This window comes from Yamadazyma tenuis, chromosome 2 (assembly GCF_029203305.1).
Source record: "Yamadazyma tenuis chromosome 2, complete sequence".
NCBI classification, from domain to species: Eukaryota; Fungi; Ascomycota; class Pichiomycetes; order Serinales; family Debaryomycetaceae; genus Yamadazyma; species Yamadazyma tenuis.
In genome coordinates, this window is record NC_089462.1 from 189,756 (window position 1) to 213,081 (window position 23,326).

The following is a 23,326-nucleotide window of genomic DNA, read 5'->3' on the forward strand; positions in this document are numbered from 1 at the left end:
TATGGAATTTCTAGAAAGTGGATTTGCTGCATTAATGATTGTCGCGCAACCCAGATTTTCTGAAGCTGCTATTGAGATGCAACCACTGCAAATATGACAAACTATGAAATAGCCCGTCTAGGTGATGCCCACTGCCACTTGAGTACGTCTTTAACTTTGGAGGCTTCCAAGGCAGTGGTGGAACTTGTGAATAAACAGTATCAATTGCCCTCACGGTTTTTTAAGGTGATGTCCACCAACCATCTCGATGTGCACATCCTCGATGATATGATGGATCACTTAAAATCTCCGGTATTCCAAGGCTTCTTTGGGATTCATCCATGGTACACACATCTATTCACTACTCTCTCCGATACAAATACAGAAACGCTCAAGGAAATACACTATAATGAGATTTTATCGCCAGCACCCTCACCGGAGTTATTAGCGGTACTACCAATACCAATTGACCTCCACAAACACTCGAAAGCTATACAAAGCCTATTACACAAACACCCTGGCTCTGGAATTGGTGAAATTGGTCTTGATAAGATGTTTCGGATCCCTTCAAACGGGTACTATGGAAACCAGGACCTGAATAACTCCGAGGTGAAGCTAAGCGCTTGCAGAGTTAAAATCGACCATCAAGTGGCGATACTACGAGTCATGCTACAGCTTGCTAATGACTTGCAACGGCCTGTTTCTCTTCACTGTGTCAAAGCTCATGGGCCACTTTTTGATATAGTTCGAGAATATCACCAGATTCCCCAAGTAATTCTTCACTCATTCAGCGGGTCGGTGGACCAGGGGCGCCGGTGGGTGGCAGAGTATAGGAAGCGGGACCAGGACCTCGGGTTCTCGTTCTCGCACTATATAAATGGTGTGGAAGACAAACGGCTGCAACTTAATGAGTTGGTTGGGTATCTCGATGATAGTCAGATCCTAATTGAAACAGATATCAGTATCGACAAGCATTTGGAGAGGGATTATACCGACCATCTCTTCGGTATTGCCGAGACCATTCGTGTAAGTCGAGGCTGGGACCTCGAGAGGTTCTATGCTATTATAAAGCAGAACTTGTACAAACATACTCACTGATCAACTGGTGTTCCCAACATGATGTAGATGTGCAAATGTAGACACCATATTAGTAGCAATGCATACCTCAACCTGCTGGCCTACAAACCATACTCGAAGTTATATTCTCCTATAAAACTGTCAAGGACCTACAATCTAGACTTGATGATATCAACGAATTCTGGCTTCAAAGAGGCGCCTCCGACCAAGAACCCATCAACATCAACCTTGTCCTTGAATTCCACTGCATTCTTTCCGTTGACAGAACCACCGTACAAGATTTGAACCTTTTCGGCCTGTTCAGCACCGATGGTCTTAGCCAAATGTTCTCTGATTCCCTTGTGGGTTTCTTGCGCATCCTCTGGAGTGGCAGCCAAACCGGTTCCGATGGCCCAAACTGGTTCGTAAGCAACAACAATCTTGGACCAGTCAGACACAATCTTGGAAACAGCATCCAATTGTCTGGCACAAATCTGTAAAGTGACATCGGCCTTTCTTTCTTCCAAGGTTTCTCCGATACACAAAATAACAGACAAGCCTTGTTCCAAGGCGAACTTGGTCTTTTCAGCAATGAACTCGTCACTTTCCTTGATTAAGGTTCTTCTTTCAGAGTGTCCAGTTAAAGTCCAAGTAGCACCGAGGTCCAACACCTGGTTGGCGGAAATCTCACCCGTGTAGGCACCAGAAGCCTTGGTGTAGACGTTTTGAGCGGAAATTTCGACGGTTTTCTGGGTGTTCTTTTCAACTGCCAAAGAAATGTATGGGGCTGGGGGAGCAATAACCACCAGGACATTAGCAGGTAAATCAGCAGCGTTCAAGCTTTCGACGATTTTGGTGACGGACTCTTTAGTACCGTTCATCTTGAAGTTTCCTCCTACAAAGAATTGACGGGCCATGATGTATAAATGTAATAGTTTAGATTTAAAAGTAAAAGTAGCAAACGCTGGAGGTTTTATAGGGAACCGATTTTCATTTTCAACGCGAAAGGACGAGCATCATCCGACCACCCGAATGCGGTTCGCAGTCTGGAGACCACCATAACTATCAACCGATAAGTGTTTGTATTTATCATTGAATAAATAGTCTATATACCTCTAAACAAAGGAGTCCTTGCTGTTGACCTGGCTTTGATTATCGTACTTGAACTTTGTCAGCCCTCGGTCCAATCCGTTGGGATCAGGAGATGAGATCTTGTTAAATGCCTCTCTCACCTTCCTATCCTTCGCTTTTAGCAATCGAATAGCGTCCTTCTGTGCTTCTATCACCCCTTGAATATCAAGATCATCCACATTCACTTTGCTGTTGTACTTGACCTCATCGACAACCTCCTTTGCAACCTCATTACCATTATTGATCTCATCGTCGTCCAAGTCGTCCCAAGTCTCCAAAGGTGTCTTGAGGCAGTACTTAGACCCATACCTCTTCATTATGAGGTACTGGCAGTTGGGGATGTTCCGAAGCGATTCGAACTCCTCGTAGGTCCACCGAAACCACTTCATAAGAAATACCCTAGCCCAGATCCCGTGGGTGACGAGGATTAACACGTTGGGGAAGTCCTTGTTCTGGAACTGCCGGTAGAGACTCTCGTTGAAGCTGGCGATCCGGTCGTAGACGTCGGCAGCACTTTCTCCGTGGGGGATTCGGTAGAAAAAGTGGCCATACTCGGCCCGTTCTCTCCAGATCAGGTCCATTTCCTCGGGCGTGCTCTGGAGGTTCCCGAAGTCTTGCTCTCTCATTCTTGGTTCTTCGTGCACATCATAGGTGACGCCGGGAAGGTCTTTAATGCCTTCTATAATGTTGTTGCAAGTCTGACGAGCCCTTAAGTATGGCGATGTGTAGAATACCACGGACCGGCGGTTGACGTCGTTCTCCGGCGGCTGGTCGAAACACTCCTGGCTGAGAAAATCTCTTAGCACTCTCCCTGCGCTATAGGCTTGTGAATGACCTTGAGTAGTAAGTGCCACTTTATGATTGGCGACAAAACGGTTAACCTCCTTGTTACAGTTGCCTTCTGATTCACCGTGTCTGACAAGTAAGATATACTAGAAGTGTGTTAGTATGGATTCGTTTGAGATGTGCTATCTATCGCACGACGTGGTGTGCTTAACATACAGTTGGTTTCCCCATAGTTTGTAATCCTAACTTGGAAAAGAAAGAAATAGTAAGTTGCAATTGCGCGAAATTCAGTGGCTGCAATCACTGTGGAAGCTAGAAGCAAACTGTGGGATTATGTATTATCTTAGCTAGAGGAAGGGAAAAGGAGTAGTAGAACTGAGCTGAATTTTTGGTGATATCTTAAGTTGGCTGTTAATGCTGAACTTATTTACTGTGATGGTACAACCCAGGGCCCCTGAAGAATATTCGCACCCTTTGGTGAAGTATTCAAATTACGCACCATGACTTCACCATCAAAAGTATTCTTGCACTTTGAAGGCACAAAAAAGCGTAAAAATGCTTGTGTCAGGTGCAAGAAGCAGAAGTTAAAGTGCCAAGTTGAGGCCAACTCCCAGAAATGCAGAAGATGTATTTCCCTGAACAGTTCGTGTATATTTGAAGCCAAGCAAGATGAATTTGAATGGAAAAGACAAACGGATCTAAAGATCGAACGAATCGAAAAGAGCTTGTCGGAGTTGACACGAATATTGTCTGCGAGAACTGCGGATGCTATTTCTCCCATCTCCAAAGTTATACTGCCAATTACTCACATAAACTCAGATACTTCTAAAACCGAACTCACGGACGAAGATAAAGAAAAATGTCTTAGGTTTTTCCATGAAAACCTATCTAAATATCTTCCTATATTCATCTTTGACTACATACCTTCTGTTAGTGTGCATGTGGAGAACAGTTCCAGGTTGTTGTTGTTGGCAATTTTGTCGGTTTCTTGTTTATACCTACCAACCTGCGAGCAGTACTTTGATATTTTGGTAAAGGACTTGGAGCTGTCTGTAGCACAGTTGACACCATCGAAGATGTTCGACGCACAAGGAATTCCACTAAGTTTCAATGAAACCTTGTACGACTTGCTTGGTTGTATTATCGCTGCTGCGTGGTTGGGTAATGATTTGGGAGCCAGATGCTGCCTCATAGGCAGTGATTTGGCAGGACGGTTGAATCCACCCGTTCTTGATAAAATCAACATTCCTAATGAGCAGAGAAAAGCAGCATTTGCTTTCAGCTTGGCAAGTTACATCTTAGAGAGAAGGTTGCAAATTTCTTATACGAGTACTAAGTATATCAACATACGGAATGATATGGCCAAACAACGGGATCATTTCTTGCCTCACTATTTGAATGAATTGTTTGTGCGGGATGATGGAAACCAGTATCACCTGAAAGAATACAAACTACATGCCAATATAGAGCTATGTGCCATTATCATGAAGATTCAAGAGCATTTGGAGACTGGTGAAATCTTCGATGATAAAATCCAACAGTGGGTTACCAGATTGAATACTTGGCTAGCAGACTGGATTGTCAAGTTGACCTCCCATTTGGATCCATCATCCACCAAGCCTTTGCTATTGACTTTCCATTTCACTAAGCTTTTTGTGTACATCCAAGCAGTCAACCAAGGACAGGAAAATCCAAGCATAGGTTCTATTATGAGCAGAGCAGAGAGTGTGGGAGTTGATATCATCGAAATGCTATCGCTTGATAAAGATATCCGACGGTTAATCAGAATAGGGCCGGTGTTTTATCCAACAGTATTCATAACTGCAACAGCTTTACTTTTGAAAATAATCACTATCAGCTCAAAGTGCAACTACCGAACTGATGAGAAATATTTGATTTCTATATGTGAAGGTGCGTATGGCATTTTGCAAGAAAGTATCACATCGTCAAATCTTCCCTGTTATAGTTCTGTCCAACTCCTCGCAGAAGGAATAAGAAAAGTGCAGCAACAAATCGGAAGTACCAATGAAGCTGAAAAGAAAAGTGTTAATACCCTACCAAGAATCCCCGCCTATAGTCAAGATGTGACACTCAATGGCAATGAAATCGCCGATATGATGAATGAGTTCTGGCCTGTTAGAAGCAGCATCCCATTGGATGACAGTTACCCTGTAAGCATTGCCCAGGTGTCTGACTATAGTGAGCTTTGGCAAGCTGAAATTTTTGATGCTAATACGTTTGTCGACATCTTTTCTTCTGAAATACTGAAATCTATGTATCAGTCCCCAATTCAGGAGTAAGCATAAATTGAATTGCTAAATAATCTATCTATTGAACAAAGTTAAAACCAAGCCACACAAGTCACTTTGACCCAGAAGAATTGCCACCCTGGACGAATCAATTCCGTAATTGAGGAAGAGTGCGTTTAGAATAGTATTCTCAAGTCCAGAAACTGTTCCAACTTTGATGCTTTCCAACATGTTCGAACTGAAATGCTGGTTACAACTGATCTCTTCTATGCATTTGTCAATTGTTTCAGACAAGTCGGACCCCAAGTTTTCAATCATTACTTGTTTGTGGATGTATGTCCTTTTGTTGAAGAGAACCACCTGGATCTCATTTGTCAATATATCAATGCAAAGATTATACTTATCAAATTGTTTGGTTGGTGGCATTTTGGAAATTGGGAGTTGTTCCCTCGTACCCAGCTGCTGTAAAGCTTCTCTCAAGTTTCCATCTGCTTTGGCCAACATTTTGTCTGCTTCATAAATATCGACACCTCTTTTTGCAACCAAGATTGCAAGCTTGAGATTTCCCTGGGAATAATCAAGGATATGGTCTATAAATTTATTTTCTTCCAAATCAGTGGGAGATGCTGCAAACTTGGAAATAATTCCTTCTTTGACAATGTAGTACTCTCCTCCACAAGCTTGTTTGAATATATTTCTTGTTCTTTCACGCAACTTGATATTTGTAGGCCTCAAATCAACCATCAAATTACCATATGTTTTGCCAATTTTTATCATTGTGGCGGTGGAAATCATATTTAATACAAGCTTTGTTGCTGTTCCAGCCTTCAATCGGGTGCTGCCAGTGACTACTTCGGGGCCTGTGACGGGCGAGATTAAAAAATCCGATAGTCCATGTTTTCCTATCTCTGGGTCATGGACACAACTTAATCCTACCGTAACGCAGCCAAGCAGTTTGGCGTACCGTAATGCACCGATCACGTATGGAGTTCTTCCTGATGAAGCAATTCCCAAAACCGTGTCTAATTCAGGATTCAAATTCAATGGTTGCAAATCTTTTGCTGCAGCCATTTCATTATCCTCTGAACTCTCTAAAGCCTTCCGAAGAGCAGTATCTCCACCAGCAATCAATCCCACAAACTGGTTTTCAGGGGCTGAAAATGTAGGGGGGATCTCCGAAGCATCCAAAACCCCCAATCTTCCACTAGTGCCTGCGCCCAAGTAGATCAATCTTCCACCTCTTTTAACCAAAGGTGCAAGGTGTTCCACTACTTGAGTAATAACGGGAATCACGTTTCTGACCGACTCAAGCATTCTGTGGTCTTCTCTGTTCATGAGCTGCAAGAGCTTATCAGTAGTGATCTGGTCAATATCATTAGTGTGGGGATTTTGCATCTCCGTTGCTAAATTTTCAAGTCCACTGATAGTCATGATGAAGGTTAACGGAGGATTGAAAGAGAGGAAAATGGCTTGATTATATTCCCATTGGTCTTGCAGATGAACTCCACGGGATGAGTATTTGATATTTTATTGGATGAACATTAAGTACGGGATAAGACGGGAAATTTCGCCGACTTCCTAAATCGGACTTGCTCGATGGTTTATCTATAAAATACAATTATCGATAACAGTAGCTGTCTGTACTAAATGACTGGTAAGAAACTCAACGTAGTTGGACTCAATTGTGGTACCAGTATAGATGGTATTGATGTGGCACAGTTGGAAGTATCCCTTGAACAGGCTGATAATGCTGCTGGTTTTTTCAGTCTTAATGTGAAACTCCTCCACTACAGCGAAGCCCAAATCGACCCACACCTCAAGAAATTAGTATTAGACACTTGTTACCCAGGTAAGAGTACAACCATAGCCGATGTCTGTGACTTGAACTTTGCTATTGGTGAAGCGTTTGGGAACGCGGTGTTGGATAGTGGTATAAACTTAGATGAGGTGGATCTCATCTCCAGCCATGGACAAACTGTATGGCATGAACCAAGAGGAGGAGTTAGGAACTCAACCTTGCAATTAGGTGAGCCTTCTGTGATTTCTCAGCTTACTGGTAAAACGGTTGTCAGTGGTTTCAGAACAGCAGAGGTGGCAGTGGGTAGACAGGGAGCACCTATATGTGGGTTTTTAGAAAGTGCACTTCTTCACGATGATGCTAAAGTGATAATCAGCCAGAATATTGGTGGCATTGGAAATGCTACTGTCATTGATCCCAAATTAACTTTCTTCCAGTTTGACACCGGCCCTGGGAATATGATGATTGACACGGCTGTGAAGATCTTGACAGACAACCAGAAACAATACGATGTTTCTGGGAGCATGGCTAATGAAGGTGAGAATGAGATAGACCATGAGTATGTTGAAGCGTTTTTAAACCAGCCGTACTTCGGCCTTTCGCCGCCAAAAACAACCGGTCGGGAGTTATTTGGTGATAATGTTAGTGAAAGAATCACTAAGGAGCTAATAAGTAAAGGGTTGAGTCCATCTGGAGTGGTTGCAACAATTACTCGCATAACTAGTGAAAGTATTTCCAGAGCCTACGAAATGCATGTTCTTCCACAAGTGACTAATTCCGAGATAGACGAAATATACCTATGTGGAGGAGGAGCCTACAATACCAACCTTGTGAAGAATCTCCAAAAAAGGTTTCCAACTACCAAAGTTGCAAAATTAAATGAGAGATCGCCAGTGAATGCCGAATCAAAAGAAGCGGTAGCATTTGCAATATTGGGCTACTTGTGCATTACTGGAGCATACGCCGAAATTCCCCGATTTTCTGAATCCGAGGAAAAAACGCATATGGGTGTTATCACTCCAGGCAAGAATTTTAACAGGTTGTTCTCTTGGATCTCAGGATTAGACGGAATGGTGTTAAAAAATGTTATCGTAAAATAAATGTACAAAGATATAACTCGGAAACTTCGCCGAAATTTTTCTCTATCGCGGTCGACAGATAAGATACAATACTAGAACTACATATTTATAACCATGCCTGTAAGTGCTTAAAGTTGTTTCTTCAGATCAACAATGACAGACAAACAGAACATGTCCTTGTCAAGAAGAATTCTCAAGCTTTTCTGGACTGACCTTTACGAGTCCAAAGTTGAACAAAAACTTGTGGCTAAGGTAGATGGTTTCATCTTATCATACTGTTGTGTATCATATTTCATCAACTACTTGGATAGAACCGCTTTCTCTAACGCTTATGTCACAGGTATGCAAGAGTCTTTAGGGTTGAAAGGAAACCAATACAATGTCATCAACAATTGCTTGACGGTCGGTTATATCATTTCGATGCCTATTCATGCTATTCTATTGCAGAAGATCAAACCCAGGTACTATTTTCCCATTAACCAGATATTATGGGCTATCTGTACAATGTCTACAGCTGCCTGTAAGTCATTTTCATCTGTTTGTGCAGTACGGTTTCTTTTGGGATGTTTTGAACTGAGTACCTTCTCCGGTACCATTTATGTTTTAGGTTTCTGGTTGAAGAGAGACGAGATTGGAAAGAGAATAGGTGTTTTTGCAGCCTCGGGTGTAGCAGGGTCTATGATCTCGGGGTATATTCAGACAGCCATTTATAACAATATGAATGGTACTCATGGATTGGCAAGTTGGAGATGGATGTTCATTATTGATGGTATAGTTGTTTTCCCACTCAGTCTCTATGGGGTATTTTTCTTTCCTGATACGCCCACCACCACCAAAATGTTCTATTTCACGGAAGAAGAGTTGGAGGTTGCAAGAAACAGACTACCACCCCCTAAACCCAATACCAAGTTGGACTTTACCCTTATCCGGAGAGCTTTATTTGATTGGAAGTTACCAGTTCTTAGTATGTTGTGGGTATTAGGTGGAGCCATAGAAGCTATTTCGAACCAGTCAGTTATGATTTTGTCCATGAAAGCAGAAGGTACGTACACGGTTGCCCAAATTAACCAATGGCCTACTGCAGTAAATGGGGTGGGTATATTTTCGATATTGGTTGCAGCCGTTTATAACGATGCATTACCCGACCATAAATGGGAGTTTATTGGATTCATTGGTCTTCTTCAGCTTATTGCAGCTTCAATTCTTCTTAAATGGGACGTATCCTTGGGAGGTAGACTTTTCGCCTATTATCTTGCAGGTACATCTTATGGGGGGCAATCGCTTTATTTTGCCTGGGCAAATGAAATATGCCAGGGAGATGATCCATTAAGAGCTTTGACCGTATTCTGTATGAATATGTTTTCGTCTGTGTTATTTTGTTTCTGGGGAACTCTCCTTTATCCTGCCAGTAGTGCCCCTAAATACCACAAAGGTATGATCACTTCTATAGTGACATCGCTTTTATTGGTGTGCTGGGGTATTTTGGTCAAGCTTTTGTTTGACTGGCAAAAGAGAAGAGATGCCAATAAAGTTGATCCGCTTGAGTTTAGTAGTGACCATAGTAACGACGAAGTTGTTTCTAAGGAGATTATCCCTTTAGAGCAAAAAGAGTAATTAAATAAATATTTTTGCAACCAAAATCCATAGATGCGCTACAATATATCCACACTTACTGTCTCGGAAAATCGTACTGATATCTATTAAATACATCTACTCATTAGCAAACTTACCTTCGATAGCAAAGCTTTTGGTCAACTCCTCATTACATTTCTTCAACAAGTCATCGGCCAAATTATCAATGGCACTCGAATGCAACATGTTGTTATATCTTGAAGGCTCGGCTGGGAGCTTAAATAATGACTGCCATTCGTTGGTGTCCAATTCTTTTTGGCCCGCTTTACTTCTCTCCAAGTTCTCCAATCTTCTGTTTTGTTTCCATTGTAAAATCTTCAAGTTTTCTTTCAGGTACATTCTCTGGTAGTAGTTAAAGTTGGTTTGGTCAAAGTTGTAGGAGTCAATTTGTCCTGACAAGCTTTCCAACAATTTAGCAGTCAAGTTGTGGTTGGAGGACAAGTTCAAAATATCAAACTCGTTGGTGCTTTTGGGAGTGTCGGTCTCTGATGCCAAGTATAAATTCACCAATGCCTGATTATTGATGGTGATAGGTATTTCTTCAAAGATGTTCAAGTATGACAATCTGTTAGTTTCCAAATCCTTGGACTTCCATTTTCCTTCCACGTAGGTAGTGACAAAGTTTCTGGTTAATCTTACAGCTTTCAAATCAAGCTCTTTTCCGATGGAGGACATGTTATGGACCAATATGAACGCGTTTTTGTTGGTCAACTGCTGTTGTGCTAAGGATTCCACCAACTGACTGGTGATAAAGCTTCCTGAAAGGGTTGATTGGAACCAACCTTGGAACTCCACACCATAATCCAAAGTCTTCAACGAGTCCAAGATTTCTTGTTGGTACTTGGCACCACTTCTTGATCTCAAAGAGCCACCTTCGTATTGATCTGGGTATGGGTATGGATAAATGTGAGAAATATCAACAGATCCATTGTCATCTTCGAATCCAAATAATGGTCCCGAGTACAAGGATGGGTAATTCTCAGAGGTGTGTCTAACAAGGGACAACAATGCACCTGAGTCGATACCTATCGAGGTAGCAGTAGGCTCTTGATACTGCTTTGATTTACTGGCCATGGTGTATATTGGTGTAAGTTCAAACGGTTTGACCTGAAAATTTTTTCCTCTTGCTCAACTTCGACACTCGCACAGTGAGCGGTTTGCACATCGAAAATTTTTCTATTTCCTATCTATCCCAACCATGTCTGAAGAAGTGAGCCAAGTTACCGATCAACTCCAGAAAACTTACTTAGACGAAGTCACCGGCGACTATGTGTCCAAGAGTGAATTAAAGAAGAGACAGAAAACCAGAGCCATCGAAGCCAAGAAAGCTGAAAAGGCTGCTAAGAACGCTGATAAGCCCAAACCCGTTAAGAAAGACCAATTAGCCGACTTAAACCCCAACCAATACTATGAGATCAGATCCCGTCAAGTCAAGGAGTTGAGACAAAAGAATTTGGATGACCCTCTGGCCTTCAACCCTTATCCCCACAAGTTCAACAGGACTTTGACCTTACCTGAATTCTTGAAACAATACGGACACTTGAACAGAGGAGAAACTTTACCAGATGTCGAGGTTGCTGTTGCCGGTAGAATCATGAGCAAGAGAGAAGCCGGGTCCAAGTTGAAGTTTTACGTGTTGAAGGGTGATGGTATTCAAGTGCAAATCATGGGTCAGGCCCAAGACGCACCAAGCGATGAATCTTACCACGAAATGCACGAACTCTTGAGAAGAGGTGACATCATTGGTGTCGTGGGTTACCCAGGAAGAACTAGTCCTGCAAAAGGTGGTGACGGGGAAATCTCTGTGTTTGCCAAGACGGTGCAGTTGTTAACTCCAGGGTTGCACATGTTGCCAACTGAATTCTATGGATTCAAGGACCAGGAACAAAGATACAGAAAGCGTTACTTGGACTTGATTGTTAATGACGATGTCAGAGAACGGTTCAAGGTTAGGTCAGAGATCATCAAGTACATCCGTAGATTCTTAGACACCAGAGATTTCATCGAAGTGGAAACTCCAATTTTGAATGTAATTGCTGGAGGTGCTACTGCCAAACCTTTCATCACTCACCACAATGACTTGAACATGGATATGTTCATGAGAATCGCTCCTGAGTTGTACTTAAAAGAATTGGTTGTTGGTGGTATGGACAGAGTTTATGAAATCGGTAGACAGTTCAGAAACGAAGGAATTGACATGACCCATAACCCTGAATTCACCACGTGTGAATTCTATCAAGCTTATGCGGATGTGTACGACTTGATGGACATGACCGAGTTGATGTTCAGTGAAATGGTCAAGTCCATCACTGGTGACTATAAAGTCACCTACCATCCTGATGGTCCTACTGGAGAAGCTTTGACTTTGGACTTTACCAGACCATGGAAGAGAATTAACATGATCGAAGAGTTGGAGAAGGTTTACAACGTCAAGTTCCCTCCTGGTGACCAATTACACACCGAAGAAACCGGTAAATTCTTGAAACAGATCTTAATCGACAACAAACTTGACTGTACTCCACCTTTAACCAACGCCAGAATGTTGGACAAGTTGGTTGGTGACTTGGAAGATTCCTGTATCAACCCAACCTTTATCTTTGGACATCCACAAATGATGTCTCCATTGGCCAAGAGACATAGAAGTATTCCTGGATTGTGTGAAAGATTCGAAGTGTTTGTGGCCACCAAGGAAATCTGTAATGCTTACACCGAGTTGAACGACCCATTTGACCAAAGAGCCAGATTCGAAGAACAAGCTAGACAAAAGGATCAAGGTGATGACGAAGCCCAAATGGTGGATGAGACCTTCTGTAACGCTTTGGAGTATGGGTTGCCACCAACTGCAGGTTGGGGTTGTGGTATCGACAGATTAGCCATGTTCTTGACCAACTCCAACACCATCAGAGAAGTGTTATTGTTCCCAACCTTGAAACCCGATGACTTTGTCAAGGGTGAAGATAGAAGCGAGAAGTAAGAATTGGTCTTGTCTGACCAATAGATTTAAATAAGCTCTTTACATTGTCCTAATATACAGCAGAATTAATATAGTTCTGACCTAATGGTTATTTATTCCTCACCAAAGCGCCTCTCCTTTTCATCTCAAGTGCTTGTTTGTACGGTGGAGAGGTAGGCATTTGGATTGGATCTAGTACTTCTCTTCTTCCTTCTAATGTGTATGTTGCATCTGAGTCGGTATCGTTCAAGTCTCCGCACGCAATAAATTTTGCAATCACTCGCTCGTCGTTGGGAAGGTCCAAGAACTCTAGGTTTTTGGATTTACCAATATTTGCATCTTCAAAAAACTCTTCCGTAGACTTGTCTAGCTCGAGTTTGGGGACCCATTCAGGCCTGGGACGATAGTTTAAGCATACTATGAAGGCTTCCAACGAAGAACCTCTCGACGATCGAGGTTTGGCACAAATGACCTTTTCGAAGAGATAGCTGAGCTGTGAGTAAAGCAAATCAATATCTCTTCCTCTGAAGATCTTAGCAACAAACGTCCCACCAGGCTTGAGAATACACGTCGTTAGCTGAAGAGCAGAAAGAATCAACTGCGCTTGGATGTATTCATCCAAATCGTGTAAACCAGTAACATCTGGTGCACCATCACTACAGACAAAGTCTGCCAACTCTCCGTGGAATTCATCCAAAATCCGCTGTAAGGTCTTGGGATGGGTGATATCTGCCTGGAGAGTCGTAACTCCATTTATTGGTGTCATTGGTTGTAGGTCCACGGCGACTATTTGTCCATTGGGATTTTTTTGCACTTCGTAAAGCTCTCTGGAAAGAACTTGACTCCAGCTGCCCGGTGCAGCACAAAGATCCACTACTTTGGAGATTCCTTTGAAAAGCTCAAACTGTTCATTGAGTTGAAGGAGCTTGAAAGCGGAACGAGCTCTCCATCCTTCTTCTTTGGCTCTTCTATAGTACAAGTCTCTTTTGTCCTTACTGCTTTTCCCCATGGCTGAGATGAGCTTCACCAGTTGAAAAATTCAACTGGTTTCGCGACACTTTTTGTCGCCAAAGCCAAAACCAAAAACCAAAAAATTTTCAACCAGTGAGAACCATGATCAGAACTGGTAGCAAAAGACTTTTGGGCTTGAATCTCAGGCTTTTCAGCACGGGACCAAAGTTATTTGCTGCTCAGAAACTCACCCCTGCCGAATTATTGCAGCAAAAGACTCAAGAAAAGCTTCAACAACAGGAGTTTGAGAAGTCGTTGTTGCAAGGTGAGCTTGAGTACAAACCCAAATACTTGAGTGAAAACGCCGTTAAGGGATCTGGAACCAAACCTATTCCTATCAACGTGGAACTCTTGAAGTACAAACCCATACGGTTGCCCAAAACACATGGACACAAAGTGGTTTCCATGAAATTCAGAGGATATGATGAAACCGATATAAATATAGCTATTGAATTCGCCAGCAGGGCTGCCTTTTACTTGGGAATACCAGTATCAGGAATAATGAAACAGAAGACGGAAAAGAGATTATATACCGTCATCAAGTCGCCGTTTGCCCAAGCCAAGTCCAAAGAGAATTTCTACAGAACCACCTTTAACTATAAGTTGGATGCATTCGATGCTAACCCAGAAGTGGTGGACTTGTGGTTGAGTTATGTCAACAAACATGCGTTGGAAACGGTTCATTATACTGCCAAAATCATCACCAGAGAGTCTGCGAACTTTGTGGAGCAGTTGGACAGTGTGAGCGTTGAAGATGTCAAGATCCCCGAAGGCTTCAAAGACTCCAATGATCCTATTATGAGTAAGGTGGACGAGTTGTTGAAGTCCGATGCATTCAAAAAACATATGGACCAGTGATGCCAGGTCAGGTTTATACTTGTATATAATGAAAAAAAAAAGTTTTAACATAGATTTCACCCATAAACGTCCCAATCTTCCTCCTCCTCTTCTTCCTCTTGTTCCTTGATGAGTCTAAGCTCTTCTGCAAGTCTCTCTTTACGTTTCTGGTTCAATTCCGATAAGTCAAATCGACACAACGGACATGTAGCATTCATCTTTAACCATGGCCCAATACACTCCAAATCAAAAATATGGCCTCTGTGTTTGGTTTTGGCGTTACAGGGAAGTTTCACAATCAATGGATACTTGTCTTCCACGAAGCGATTGGTACAAATGGGACAGTCGTCTTCAGGGGTCAAGTCTTTAAGGCTCACTCGGTCTAAAGTATCCAAGTAATCATCTGGGAGACCCTTTTTGGGGTTGAAATCTTGATCCTCAAGAACTCCTATAAGGTCTGTCGCCAATGTGGATCCTTCTTCGGCGCTGAGGACCTGAAGTGCGTTTCGGAAAGTTTCGATCTGACTTTCTTGAGTTTCTGGTAAGGATTCTATGTGCGAGTGGTTGGAGGTCACAAACGAATCAATAATGGACGAGAGTGATTGGTGGGTTCGTGTTCTCTCATTGTCCTCTTGGGGGCGAGATGAGGAGATGTTGTGATCATCTATACGTTAGTAGAGTGGCGTTGTGGTGGTAGCGCTTTAAACATACCTTCGTAGGTGGACATATTGCCTCTGACTAGAAGTCGCAGATTTTGAAAAATGCAGCCTAGTGATGGAAAGGGATAAAGATTACCACCAAAATACAACCAGAATACTAAATCTAATGAGCAATGCTCTATGCTATTACCTTCCTATACCTATAAATTGCAGCTACATGATGGAGGACACGGCCGCATCGTCGCGGTAAGTCTCATCCTCTTCATCGATGTTCTCGGTGGAGTTCATTCCAAAGTAGCTAGTTGGATTATAAAACTCATTGTTGTTCAAGTACAACGGAGTCATTGGCTGTTCTTCACTGGGAGTCTGAACTGGGTTCAAGATGGGAGAGTCTCCACCCGAATGCTGAGGAATGTTAACGGGATCCAGGACCCCAGCCTGTGACAGAAATGCTTGGGAGAGCCCAGACTTGATATCGTACGTTTGTTGAGACTGACTTTGTTGGGCCTGGAGGTGCAGAAGGTGCCGGTGAAGATGCTGCTGGTTTGGGACCTGCGGCAGAAGGTGGGACAACGCCGAAAGCTTTTTATAGGAGTTGTTCATGGACCTTGGTGGAGTCTGAGACGATAACCAGAATCGAGATGGAGAACCCGTCAACGAGGTGGGATCAAGATTAGGCAGGTCCGGGATGAGTTTGCCGTTAATGGGGATGCTCTGGGATGTCGAATGGTCGTCTTCGTTGGTGGTTGGGCTCGACATGCGTTGGTATGTTTCAAAGCGCTTTTGGTTCAAGTGGGTGATAGAATTGCGACTACGGAGTCCGGACTTTCTATCGAGAATGTTCTTGGAGGAAAGGGTGTAGTTAGGGTCGTCAAGACCCTGACTTCCAAGTGGTTGTTGTTGGGGCGACGTGGTGAAGCCGCCAGTGAGAAACTGTTGTTGGGGTAGATTGGGTGATAAATGTTGGTGTTGATCGTTCAATGACATGAGGGAAATCGTCGAGGACGAAGGTATGAGCCGGCCATCCAAGTCCTTACCAACGCTGGTTGCAAGTAAGGTGGGTTCTGGGTGGTCTTCTGGATGTTCTGGTGATAGTTGAGCAGGCGCCAAATAGTTTACTTCATAGTCGCCATGCAAGGAATTGAGTCTTTCGTTAGCGAGAGAACTCAGTAGTAACGATCGCTTGGGGAGGATATTGATGTTACGTTTGTCACTCAAGTTCAACCCATCGAGTTTTTGGTTCAACTCGGCGTTGTAATTATACGACATGAATGTGTACTTGGTGTTTTGAATGATAAAAATTTTTTTTCCGGGTATAGAAAAGGAGAAAAACAAAAGGTGCGACAGTGAAAAATTTGATGATTGCTCCTAATCGGTGACCAGAAACGTAGATACAATACATAGGGGTTGGGAAACTGCAACCGCCAGGTCGTATTCGGAAGTTGGTTCCTGTTCCACACATTATTCAAATCTATGACCGAAGGCCCCTATTGTCACGTAAATGTTACTATGTTATCATCACTGTGGATTCTCTGATAAGCACGGCAGCGGTTGTTTTGTTTTTCGTGATAAGAGATAAGCGCATCTCCATGGTAGGCCTGGCGAAAAAGGGTCTCGCCGTGCCACCAAAGGATTTGTCACGATTCTGGAAAAGGGAAAACTACTTGACCGGGACTTGGTTGCTACAGGACGGTATGTGCTTATCTGATTGTGATGGATTTATGGTGAATTTGTGGATCGAATTGATAAGCTCGGCCAACTCCATGGCCAAGCGCGAATTTGTGGATTGGGTTTGGCAGGGTATTTGTGTGGTGGGGCCGCAAGAGATGCGCTCGGCTTATACGCGCCGGTGAAGACAGGGTAGCAGCCACGGTACGGCTGTGGAGTCTGAGATAGTTATCTGCCAATCAGGTCACGAGCCTTCAATAGGGGAAGATGACACAATTTGGGAATGGACCCCACCGGTTGCGCAATGTGTCATTGTAGCTGCGCAATGTCCGAGACATACGGTGGGTGTTTGGGTCAGATAAGCGGTGCAGAGGTTATTGGCCTGATATTGATTAGAGACACTAGATAAGAGAAGGTCATATCTTAACTAATAATAGCTATGTTATCCATATTTGTAATTTCACTATCGTTGTGACTGATATCAGTGTCGTAAGTCATGAAATTTCAGCTGCCACATCTATTGAGTATATTCTCTGTTGCTGATTACTGGTATCTATTTCACTCTATCTAATATGCTCAGATTGGTCTATGTCATATCAGTAATCCTATGTCTCTAAATACTTTTGTGGGGCATATCCTAAAACTCCCCCTTATCATTTGGGTCGATCTTAAAAATCTTATCAGGATTCAAAATCCGGTTGGGGTCGACTGCAAGTTTGATTCTTCTCATTAAATCCACCGCATCTTGACCCAATTCTTGAATCAAAAAAGTTCTCTTCCCATTACCAATACCATGTTCTCCTGATGCGGTTCCTTCATTGACGAGCCCGAGATCCATCATTTTGTTGATAAGCAGTTCACACTTGTCCTTCTCGTGGTCCTTGTAGAAAACATCGCAGTGGAAGTTGGCATCTCCTGCGTGCGCGAGAATAACACTCTGGAACCCGCTCTCTCTGATCATGGCGTAAATCTGGTCCAACACTGGCGGAAGCTTTGAAAGCGGTACCGCGATGTCGGTGACCCACAACCGAATATCGGGGTCGATCTCGTTGCGACCATAGTTGAGAATGGCGTAAAATGCGTTTTTGCGGGCCGAGAAAAGCTCTTTTCCTTCTTCCTCACTTTTTGCAGCAATAAAATCCTTACAGTTATTCTTCACACTAATTTCCTTTAAAACCTTAACCTGCTCGTCCACCATTGCCTTGCTCATTCCACCCACTTTGAAGAAAAGTGTGGGTACCTCAGCCCACTCTTGGGTGAAGTAACCCAGATAGTTGATGCAGTGCATCATGTCTCTGTCCAATAACTCAATGGCATTAGGGTGGACTCCAGCACGGTACAATTGGCTCACTGTCTTGGTGCTGTCCAAGAGTGTGGGGAACTGGCCCACAATCACTGTTTCGTACCTGGGAATTGGGTGCAATTTAAGGGTGGCCTCGGTGACGATTCCCAACGTTCCCTCACTTCCGACAAAAAGCTGTGTTAAACTGTACCCTGAGCTCAGTTTACGGGGCCGTTGCTTGGTACGGACTATTTTCCCGTCTGGCAACACCACCGTAAGGGAGATGACGTTGGAGATCATGGCCCCATACTTGGATGCGTTGATACCCGAAGCATTGGTGTTAATCATGCCAGAAATCAACCCATCAGGTCCACAGTCAGACCCGATCATCAACTGGTGCGGAGCAAGCTGTTCGTTCAAGCGAACCCAATTGACGCCCGCCTGGACCTGTACGTCGAGGTCTTCGGAGTTGATGGCGAGGACCTGGTCCATTTTGGAGGTATCCATGACGATACCTTCCCGAGTAGAGTAGAAATGGCCTTCGAGAGATGTGCCGCCACTGAACGGCACCACCGGCACACGGTACCGGTTCAAGATGGCCATGGCCTCGCTGACGTCGTTTGTGGATCTAGGGTATATCACATACTTGGGCTTCTCATGAGGTTTGGGCTCGTGCGGATTGAACTCATTACGAGTGTGGTACTCAAGCACCACGGGGGTGTTAACGACATTGGTGTCACCTAGAACATCGCGTAGTTCACGGATAGCGTGCTGGAGTTGCGATGGGGTGGCGTACTGGGGAGTAGAAATGGAATGGAGTTTGGTGGTGCTCTCGTTGGGGAACCAATCGGACGGGAGGTTGGATTGAAGATGGGCACGGGTGAGGGTGTACGTGGCGAACGACGATGCTGCCACGGCGCCAACCACAGCGGCGGTGCGCGAGAATAAGTACCTGCTCATAAGAATATGATTGGAATTATACACTATTATACAAAGATCTCGCGAGGTGAGTTCGCGATGCAGCTGCGACATTTGGCCCTTCGGCTCTCTAAAATCATCACCACGTAAATACATTTCAAACCCACGGCTAGATGCTTAGCTCCTCGTGGTATGGCGCTGCAAACACGGCTGCGTAGTCAATGTCATCGAGCCCCAACGGGTCCACAATATCAGCCTCGTCGTACTGGAAGAGCATTGCGTTGTGCACCAACTTGATATGGTAGTCAGAAGTGGCATTAAATTGGCCGATTTGCACCTCTTCAAAGACCTTCAGCTTCGCCGGGTCACCGAACGGCGGCGCCACGTCATAGTTGATCTGGTGCACAAACTCGAGAATGCTCGAGAGATTCGACATTCGTGACATTCGCTTGTCGTCTTTGGGAAGTTCACTTTTGGAGAGTTCAGGTTTGTCTTTCGAAGGCTCTTCATCTTCGAGGGTGATACTCGAAAGATTGAGCGACATCATATCGTTGTTTGTGAATGGAGATGTGTTGATGCTTTTAATCGTCTCATCGTCGCTGTCACTGTCTTCTACCTGTTTGAAGTTGACGGAAAACCGCTTATGAAGGCGCTGTCTGGTCTCGTTCTCCTTGTCGAATAGTGACGAGTAGCGTTGCTTAGCGGGCCGCAGACGGGAGGTGTTGATCGCGGTGTTTGTGATGTTTTGTAAAGGAGCAGACGATTTGGTGTGGGACAACGACGGTTCACGAGATCGGGTAAAGAGGTGGAGGTTGGTAAGAGACAACGACTGGCTCAAGGGCCGCCTTGTTTTGGAGTCTCGGGAAAACATAAAGTAGTTGGTAGATGTGTTGGGAGTTGTGGTATAAAAAGGGTTTGGTTAATGAGCTGGCAATCAAACAATGTTTTGGTCGCACAAGGGCCTGGAGCAAACAAAGACGCCTGCGAAAATATTTCCATCGCTGCCCCAAACGGCAATCAGATTGACTAATCTTGTTTACCTTGGCCCCTTTACGTGGCATTGGTTTGGAGGCTTGTTGTGCCCCTGCGACGCGGTCAGGTGCAGGAGCTGCCACCGCGCCATCCTATGGCTCGGGCAATCTGGATCTGAGTGCGCGCTCGGCCGAGATAGTACCAGCGGTGAGCGCAGCGATGGAAGCTTAAAATAAAGTTTCATGAAATAGGGTGTTTATAGTTAATAAACTATTTACAGCTATTTACAGGCTCTCTACACACGCTACTCTAACCAATAAGCATCGTAGTTCTCTCGGGTAATCTCGGTGTCTTCTGCATACTGCATCCCACTAAGAGCTTCAATCGACTGTTGCTGCGACTGCAAAAACGGGTATAATCGACTGTACAACTTTTCATTACGGTAGTGTTGTACAACTTTCGTTGACTTCCACAAGTTGGGCAAGCTGAGCACATTTCCGTTTTTGTTCCGGCCACTAAGCACTTTTTGCACGTAAGTTACAAGTGGTTTTCTGACTATTATCTGAAGATCTAAATTCTCCGGCACCAACACCTCAATGAGCTTATTGTCCGACTTCGACCCCGTTGGTGTCAACTCTAGGTACCCCAAGTTCTTGACCACAAGATCGATTTTTCCTACAAACGGCGGAATGAGAAGTTTTCTGAGTTTTGTGGTGGGAGGGATAAGAAACTTGTTTGTGAGCGAAGGGTCGAGTTTCTGCTCCAAAGCCCCGATTCTATCGGTGTCACGGAGAACCACCGGCAGCACGTTGATAAGGTTTTTGTACTGCAAGATCATTCCATTGTCGGGAAGTTTGACATAGAAAAAGCCTCCCACCGCTAGCACCTGACCCCCTTTTATGGTGTCGTACTGGGACAGATATAACCCTTTACGATAGAGCGGTGGTGCTTTGAACACATTTTTTAGTCGAGCAAAATTAGGGAAATTCATGTGGTTCAATCCAGGAAGGTCTATAAGCTCGTAGTTTGAGATTGAGAATTGCAACTCACCTCGGGTAAATCCGGGCAAATTACTGATTCCAGGACCATTGCGGGCAGCCCACACGTCATACTTCATCCGGGTATCGCCCCGGTCTCTCAAAAGAAGCTTAGAAATGAGAGACGACTTTCCACTGTTGATGTCTCCCACAATAAAGTACTTTTGTGGATTTGACTGCAAAACGCTGTTAAGGGTCTGCAAGCCCCAATCGCGACGAGAACTGACTAGGAACACGTTGGTGGGCGGAATTTCGAATTTGGCGGTCATGTATTCCTTGTAGAATGGGAACTTGGCCATGGTCTCTTTTTGGGGGAAAATCAAGTCACATTTGGTGATCACCACAATTGGTTTATACTGGTTGACCAACTGCTTGTTGATTCCAAGGGGGAAGTCGATGGCGCTGATGGCATAAACCATTTGACCATTTATATGCTCAACCTTGTCGATTATCGACGTTGTAGAAAGATTCTGCGTTTCTTCAACGCTGTTGAACTGATGCTTGTGCTTGATTTGGCGGCACCGAAGACAATCCTTATACAGAGAGTCGGAGGTGTGTTTGTGTCTTGGATGCTGACTTTCTGCCGCCGTCGGATGGAGATTAAGGAGAGCCATATCCTCGGGATCGAGGTGTTTTGTGTATTTGTTGTAGATGGTGTCTTCTTGTCTCTGGAACGGTTTGTGAGACACTAAGGGTATATACCCCGGGGCAGCGGCACTTGTCAGCTGCAACTGAATCCCACACGAGCTACACTTGGACACGAGGTTTGAAAGCACCGAAGCACTTCGGCGGAACACATGCGGTGTTCGGATATATAGCAAACGGGTTAACATGGAGTTGCGATGAGCAAAGAGTCGCAGTTGAGAAGTCGCAGTTGAGAAGTCGCAGCAGTGAAGTCGCGGAGCGAATGTCGTAATTTGGGAAGACCTGATCGTCTGGTTAGGGCCAGTTTAGGGCCAGTCTCGGGCCGCCACCGCGCGGCCGAGGGACGCCGGGCCCCGTTGATGTAGAATCCACAAATGCATTTCCCCTATTGTTTGAAGCACCTGTACATACTCGCCAGCGTCTCCGTGTGAGTGGCGAACGTCAAATGCACCTTTCCTGTCCTAATCCGGAAAAGTCCGCGTAACCGCCAGATGTAATTAGTTGAAAAATCTGAGATGGGGCAGCAACACTCTGATACATGTTTTGCCCGAACTTAGTTTTAAACAATAGCACGGGGCACGCAAGGTAATGTGTTCATGGGTATCCCGCAGAATAAGGTTTTAATTTGGTTAACAGTCTTGTACAACGCGCAACATTCTATTTATGTCAGCCGAATTATACCAGGGAACAAAACAAACGCCGCCGCTTTGTGGGTGGGATCGCATGGAATCTTCTCAACGCTTGCAACCGGTACAGATTCAATTAGGACAATTTTAAATCCACTAAAAAATAACACCGCATACAGAAGGTGCGTTCCGTTGCAGTTAAGCCCCTTTACCTCCTTATTGTTGGAGTCACCAATACCATGGAACTATTGCCCTGAAAATTTTTTTGGGTCAGTCCTATCATATTAGTACGGGGGGTGTAACCAGTATTGACGAAAAGTGTACTGCTAGTATTTGTCGGGATTAAAGAAAAAAGGTGGCTATTATTGGATGGTCGGTATGGCCGCGCTGCGATTCCCATTGGCGGTAGCGAATGGAATTAAATTTCATTCTCGGTTACATCGACATCAAGAAATTAATAACATGAATTGAGACGGGCACTCGGACACCTAGTTTCAAATGCACATGCCTCTCCGGATTGTTCTTAGATTAGGATGGATTCAGACAGTCCACTTCATCTTGCAGGATTACGAGATCAACATACGTACATGTCTTACGCACACCCAATGGCACCTTGCATTTCTGGAATCTCTATTGTAAGTTACGCGTGCTATGTGAGTTGCGCCTAACCCAACTATAGAACATGTTTTATCGCTAAATTTCCAAAGAGTACATTCAAATTTACCGAAGGAAACATTCAAAATATCCGTTGAAAGTTTACAACCTGAAATCAAGATTCTACATTGAGCTAGCCATGCATCATAACTATGTCACCTATAATTTTATTCACATTTTCACAGAATTTTTGAAAGAGTAGTCAGGTCTATCAACAATAGAGAGGTGGCGGTTCAAACACTGGGCATTCTTAAAGCTGCACCTCCCGGCAGAGGAAGAACTAGCGAACTAATATCTGCAACTTGCGGTTAATGGGGTTACGCGTATTATCAAAATAATCATGTGGCAACGTGA

At 44.1% G+C, this 23,326-nt stretch overlaps 16 protein-coding genes across 16 annotated transcripts; 6 read left to right on the top strand and 10 right to left on the bottom strand. All coding sequences in view use genetic code 12, as the record gives it.

The window, feature by feature from the left end:
* Nucleotides 1-93: 93 nt before the first annotated feature.
* scn1 (Cut9-interacting protein scn1) lies at nucleotides 94-1,077 on the top strand (the record flags this gene model as incomplete). The annotated part of the gene is made up of 2 exons (XM_066157644.1): nucleotides 94-215; nucleotides 480-1,077. The coding sequence occupies 2 exons, from the start codon at nucleotides 94-96 to the stop codon at nucleotides 1,075-1,077; spliced, it is 720 nt and encodes a 239-aa protein (XP_066013741.1).
* A 128-nt stretch (nucleotides 1,078-1,205) lies between these two features.
* On the bottom strand, nucleotides 1,206-1,952 carry TPI1 (triosephosphate isomerase; the record flags this gene model as incomplete). The annotated part of the gene is made up of 1 exon (XM_006690007.2): nucleotides 1,206-1,952. The coding sequence occupies one exon, from the start codon at nucleotides 1,950-1,952 to the stop codon at nucleotides 1,206-1,208; it is 747 nt and encodes a 248-aa protein (XP_006690070.1).
* Nucleotides 1,953-2,150: 198 nt separating this feature from the next.
* Nucleotides 2,151-3,183, bottom strand: PSN45_001352 (uncharacterized protein; the record flags this gene model as incomplete). The annotated part of the gene is made up of 2 exons (XM_006690006.2): nucleotides 2,151-3,098; nucleotides 3,169-3,183. 2 exons carry the CDS (start codon nucleotides 3,181-3,183, stop codon nucleotides 2,151-2,153), a joined length of 963 nt encoding a protein of 320 aa, XP_006690069.1.
* Nucleotides 3,184-3,452: 269 nt separating this feature from the next.
* PSN45_001353 (uncharacterized protein) lies at nucleotides 3,453-5,252 on the top strand (the record flags this gene model as incomplete). The annotated part of the gene is made up of 1 exon (XM_066157645.1): nucleotides 3,453-5,252. The coding sequence occupies one exon, from the start codon at nucleotides 3,453-3,455 to the stop codon at nucleotides 5,250-5,252; it is 1,800 nt and encodes a 599-aa protein (XP_066013742.1).
* Nucleotides 5,253-5,276: 24 nt separating this feature from the next.
* PSN45_001354 (N-acetylmuramic acid-6-phosphate etherase) lies at nucleotides 5,277-6,596 on the bottom strand (the record flags this gene model as incomplete). Its single annotated transcript, XM_006690004.2, has 1 exon — nucleotides 5,277-6,596. One exon carries the CDS (start codon nucleotides 6,594-6,596, stop codon nucleotides 5,277-5,279), a length of 1,320 nt encoding a protein of 439 aa, XP_006690067.2.
* Nucleotides 6,597-6,848: 252 nt separating this feature from the next.
* PSN45_001355 (uncharacterized protein) lies at nucleotides 6,849-8,099 on the top strand (the record flags this gene model as incomplete). Its single annotated transcript, XM_006690003.2, has 1 exon — nucleotides 6,849-8,099. The coding sequence occupies one exon, from the start codon at nucleotides 6,849-6,851 to the stop codon at nucleotides 8,097-8,099; it is 1,251 nt and encodes a 416-aa protein (XP_006690066.1).
* A 93-nt stretch (nucleotides 8,100-8,192) lies between these two features.
* PSN45_001356 (uncharacterized protein) lies at nucleotides 8,193-9,692 on the top strand (the record flags this gene model as incomplete). The annotated part of the gene is made up of 2 exons (XM_006690002.2): nucleotides 8,193-8,198; nucleotides 8,247-9,692. The coding sequence occupies 2 exons, from the start codon at nucleotides 8,193-8,195 to the stop codon at nucleotides 9,690-9,692; spliced, it is 1,452 nt and encodes a 483-aa protein (XP_006690065.2).
* Nucleotides 9,693-9,788: 96 nt separating this feature from the next.
* On the bottom strand, nucleotides 9,789-10,784 carry PSN45_001357 (uncharacterized protein; the record flags this gene model as incomplete). Its single annotated transcript, XM_006690001.2, has 1 exon — nucleotides 9,789-10,784. The coding sequence occupies one exon, from the start codon at nucleotides 10,782-10,784 to the stop codon at nucleotides 9,789-9,791; it is 996 nt and encodes a 331-aa protein (XP_006690064.1).
* Nucleotides 10,785-10,908: 124 nt separating this feature from the next.
* On the top strand, nucleotides 10,909-12,684 carry KRS1 (lysyl-tRNA synthetase; the record flags this gene model as incomplete). Its single annotated transcript, XM_006689999.2, has 1 exon — nucleotides 10,909-12,684. The coding sequence occupies one exon, from the start codon at nucleotides 10,909-10,911 to the stop codon at nucleotides 12,682-12,684; it is 1,776 nt and encodes a 591-aa protein (XP_006690062.1).
* Nucleotides 12,685-12,772: 88 nt separating this feature from the next.
* Nucleotides 12,773-13,672, bottom strand: TRM7 (tRNA (uridine-2'-O-)-methyltransferase trm7; the record flags this gene model as incomplete). Its single annotated transcript, XM_006690000.1, has 1 exon — nucleotides 12,773-13,672. One exon carries the CDS (start codon nucleotides 13,670-13,672, stop codon nucleotides 12,773-12,775), a length of 900 nt encoding a protein of 299 aa, XP_006690063.1.
* A 104-nt stretch (nucleotides 13,673-13,776) lies between these two features.
* On the top strand, nucleotides 13,777-14,532 carry RSM10 (mitochondrial 37S ribosomal protein uS10m; the record flags this gene model as incomplete). Its single annotated transcript, XM_006689997.2, has 1 exon — nucleotides 13,777-14,532. One exon carries the CDS (start codon nucleotides 13,777-13,779, stop codon nucleotides 14,530-14,532), a length of 756 nt encoding a protein of 251 aa, XP_006690060.1.
* Nucleotides 14,533-14,588: 56 nt separating this feature from the next.
* PSN45_001361 (uncharacterized protein) lies at nucleotides 14,589-15,238 on the bottom strand (the record flags this gene model as incomplete). The annotated part of the gene is made up of 2 exons (XM_006689996.2): nucleotides 14,589-15,175; nucleotides 15,223-15,238. The coding sequence occupies 2 exons, from the start codon at nucleotides 15,236-15,238 to the stop codon at nucleotides 14,589-14,591; spliced, it is 603 nt and encodes a 200-aa protein (XP_006690059.1).
* A 145-nt stretch (nucleotides 15,239-15,383) lies between these two features.
* Nucleotides 15,384-16,439, bottom strand: PSN45_001362 (uncharacterized protein; the record flags this gene model as incomplete). The annotated part of the gene is made up of 1 exon (XM_006690431.2): nucleotides 15,384-16,439. The coding sequence occupies one exon, from the start codon at nucleotides 16,437-16,439 to the stop codon at nucleotides 15,384-15,386; it is 1,056 nt and encodes a 351-aa protein (XP_006690494.1).
* A 1,036-nt stretch (nucleotides 16,440-17,475) lies between these two features.
* PSN45_001363 (FAD/FMN-containing dehydrogenase) lies at nucleotides 17,476-19,080 on the bottom strand (the record flags this gene model as incomplete). The annotated part of the gene is made up of 1 exon (XM_006689993.2): nucleotides 17,476-19,080. The coding sequence occupies one exon, from the start codon at nucleotides 19,078-19,080 to the stop codon at nucleotides 17,476-17,478; it is 1,605 nt and encodes a 534-aa protein (XP_006690056.2).
* Nucleotides 19,081-19,207: 127 nt separating this feature from the next.
* On the bottom strand, nucleotides 19,208-19,909 carry PSN45_001364 (uncharacterized protein; the record flags this gene model as incomplete). Its single annotated transcript, XM_006689995.2, has 1 exon — nucleotides 19,208-19,909. One exon carries the CDS (start codon nucleotides 19,907-19,909, stop codon nucleotides 19,208-19,210), a length of 702 nt encoding a protein of 233 aa, XP_006690058.1.
* Nucleotides 19,910-20,314: 405 nt separating this feature from the next.
* On the bottom strand, nucleotides 20,315-21,880 carry GEP3 (Mitochondrial ribosome small subunit biogenesis protein; the record flags this gene model as incomplete). The annotated part of the gene is made up of 1 exon (XM_006689992.1): nucleotides 20,315-21,880. The coding sequence occupies one exon, from the start codon at nucleotides 21,878-21,880 to the stop codon at nucleotides 20,315-20,317; it is 1,566 nt and encodes a 521-aa protein (XP_006690055.1).
* Between the last annotated feature and the right edge of the window lie 1,446 nt (nucleotides 21,881-23,326).